The following is a 2,350-nucleotide window of genomic DNA, read 5'->3' as shown; positions in this document are numbered from 1 at the left end:
GACTAATTTTTGTTTTTGACATGCAAGGTATAATTTTGATAATTCAGTAAATGAAATAGTGCAGTTACATTACATGGGAGTAACGGTTTTGTATGTTACTAAATGTAAGCTAGTACAACTTTAAAATTGTTATAACATTAGAATGTTCAATATAATCGTCATAGCAACCACAATTAAACAAAGAAACACAAAAGAGTAACTGGCAGGAAGAATGCTTTCTGTACTACAAAAGAGGATAGGGGCTGTGGATTTAACTACTCTTCTCTGAGGCTACTGAGCAAGCTATCATGTACCACGAGACAAAGCCTAAGCTGTTCCACTAGAGACTCATCCATACGCAGAACCTGGTGAAGCACTGGAGGCAGAAAGAAGTGGCGAGGTGGAGAGGCAACTGAAACAAAGTTGGCACAGCAACTGCTCCAACCCTGTGTCTTTCTTCATGGCTTCCCAGGAGTTTGAGGTTGAAACAATTGTTGACAAAAGACAAGACAAAAATGGGAATACAGTGTATTTGGTTCGGTGGAAAGGTTATGACAAACAGGATGACACTTGGGAACCAGAACATCACCTCATGAACTGTCAAAAATGTATACATGATTTTAATAGACGACAGACTGAGAAACAGAAAAAACTAGAATGGACCAGGACAAGTAGAATGTGTTCAAACAATGCCAGAAGAAGAACTTCCAGATCTACCAAAGCGGACTATACTAAGAACTCTCCTAAAATGCTAGTGACTGGCAAACAACACGGATCCAAAAGCAGGCAGTTATTTGCTGCCAGCAAGAACGTTAGGAGAAAGGCGGCTTCACTTTTCACTGATGCAAAGGATATGGAGTTGGTAAATTCAACTCTCAAGACATTTGCACCTGACAGTCCTGTTGACAACAAGAAAACTGTGAGCAGCTTTCAGGAACTCAAGAAACTGGACCCTATTGCAGTAGATCAGCAGGACCTGGTGGACTTCAAGGTGACAGAAGGGAAACCAGTCAGGGACCCTTTGTCAGGTCCCAGTGCAGAACAGGCTGGAATAGAGGACAAGACCCTGCTACAGCCACTAATATCTCAGATGTCTGGCTCAGTTACTGCTTCCATGGCCACAGGCTCAGCTCCCCAAGAAGCGATAGTGGTATTAATAGACCCACTAGCAGCCACTGGAACAACAGACACATGTACATCAGTTGCAAGAGTGAAAGGTGGCAAAAGACATGTTACTGATGATGGCAGAGACCAGTCTTTTGTCAAGAAAATGTACTTCACCATAAGGCTAACGGAGAGTGCCAGCACATACAGAGACATTGTAGTGAAGAAAGAGGATGGATTCACCCAGATATTGCTATCAACCAGATCGACAGAAAAAAATGCACTGAATACAGAAGTAATTAAAGAAATAGTGAATGCTCTGAATAGGGCTGCTGCAGATGACAGCAAGCTTGTGTTGTTCAGTGCAGCTGGAAGTGTCTTTTGCTGTGGTCTTGATTTTGGGTATTTTGTGAAGCACTTAAGGAATGACAGAAACAGAGCAAGCTTTGAAATGGTGAACACCATCAAGAACTTTGTGAATACTTTTATTCAGTTTAAAAAGCCTATTGTTGTATCAGTCAATGGCCCTGCCATTGGACTTGGTGCTTCCATGCTGCCACTTTGCGATCTAGTGTGGGCAACTGAAAAGGCAGTGGTTCCAAACCCCTTATATGACCTTTGGACAGAGTCCAGATGCATGTTCTACTGTTACATTTCCAAAAATCATGGGTGAAGCATCTGCCAATGAAATGTTAATTGCTGGGCGAAAACTGACAGCACGGGAGGCGTGTGCCAAGGGCCTGGTCTCTCAAGTGTTCTTGACTGGAACTTTCACCGAGGAGGTTATGATTCAAATTAGGAAGCTTTCCTTATATAATGCAATCGTGCTAGAAAAATGTAAGACCCTTGTTCGCTGTAATATTAAGATGGAGTTGGAAAAGGCCAATGAGAGAGAGTGTGAGGTGCTGAGGAAGATCTGGGGCTCAGCCCAAGGGGTAGAATCCATGGTAAAGTATGTTGAAAATAAAATTCATGAGTTTTAATTGTCAGTCTGTCTGCTCAGGACCCAAGAACTAAGCCGAATCAAATACATCATGAGGCGCAAGATGCCCGAATCCATCTTCATAGCACAAAACAATTTCACCCAAGGTGAAGGCTTGGAAGCAGATCTGGAAATGTCCAAGCTATGTCTTTAAATTATCATGGCAATTTTTAAGCGCTGTAACTTTAAAAGAATTAATAAAACATTTCCTTGAACTAATGTGATTATTTTATATACACATAAGCCCAAGTGTAAAAGCAGACTATGGGTACTAGACTGTTCTTG

At 41.7% G+C, this 2,350-nt stretch overlaps 1 protein-coding gene across 1 annotated transcript; it reads left to right on the top strand.

The window, feature by feature from the left end:
* The first annotated feature begins 439 nt into the window (after positions 1-439).
* On the top strand, positions 440-2,066 carry LOC115895647 (testis-specific chromodomain protein Y 1-like). The gene is given in 2 exon segments (XM_030926294.1): positions 440-1,675; positions 1,677-2,066. Coding segments are annotated over 2 exon segments (1,626 nt in total).
* The last annotated feature ends 284 nt before the right edge of the window (positions 2,067-2,350 follow it).

This window comes from Rhinopithecus roxellana, chromosome 22 (assembly GCF_007565055.1).
Source record: "Rhinopithecus roxellana isolate Shanxi Qingling chromosome 22, ASM756505v1, whole genome shotgun sequence".
Taxonomy (NCBI): Eukaryota; Metazoa; Chordata; class Mammalia; order Primates; family Cercopithecidae; genus Rhinopithecus; species Rhinopithecus roxellana.
Note: the sequence above shows the minus strand (reverse complement) of the source record. Positions and strands in the feature narration are given on the sequence as shown.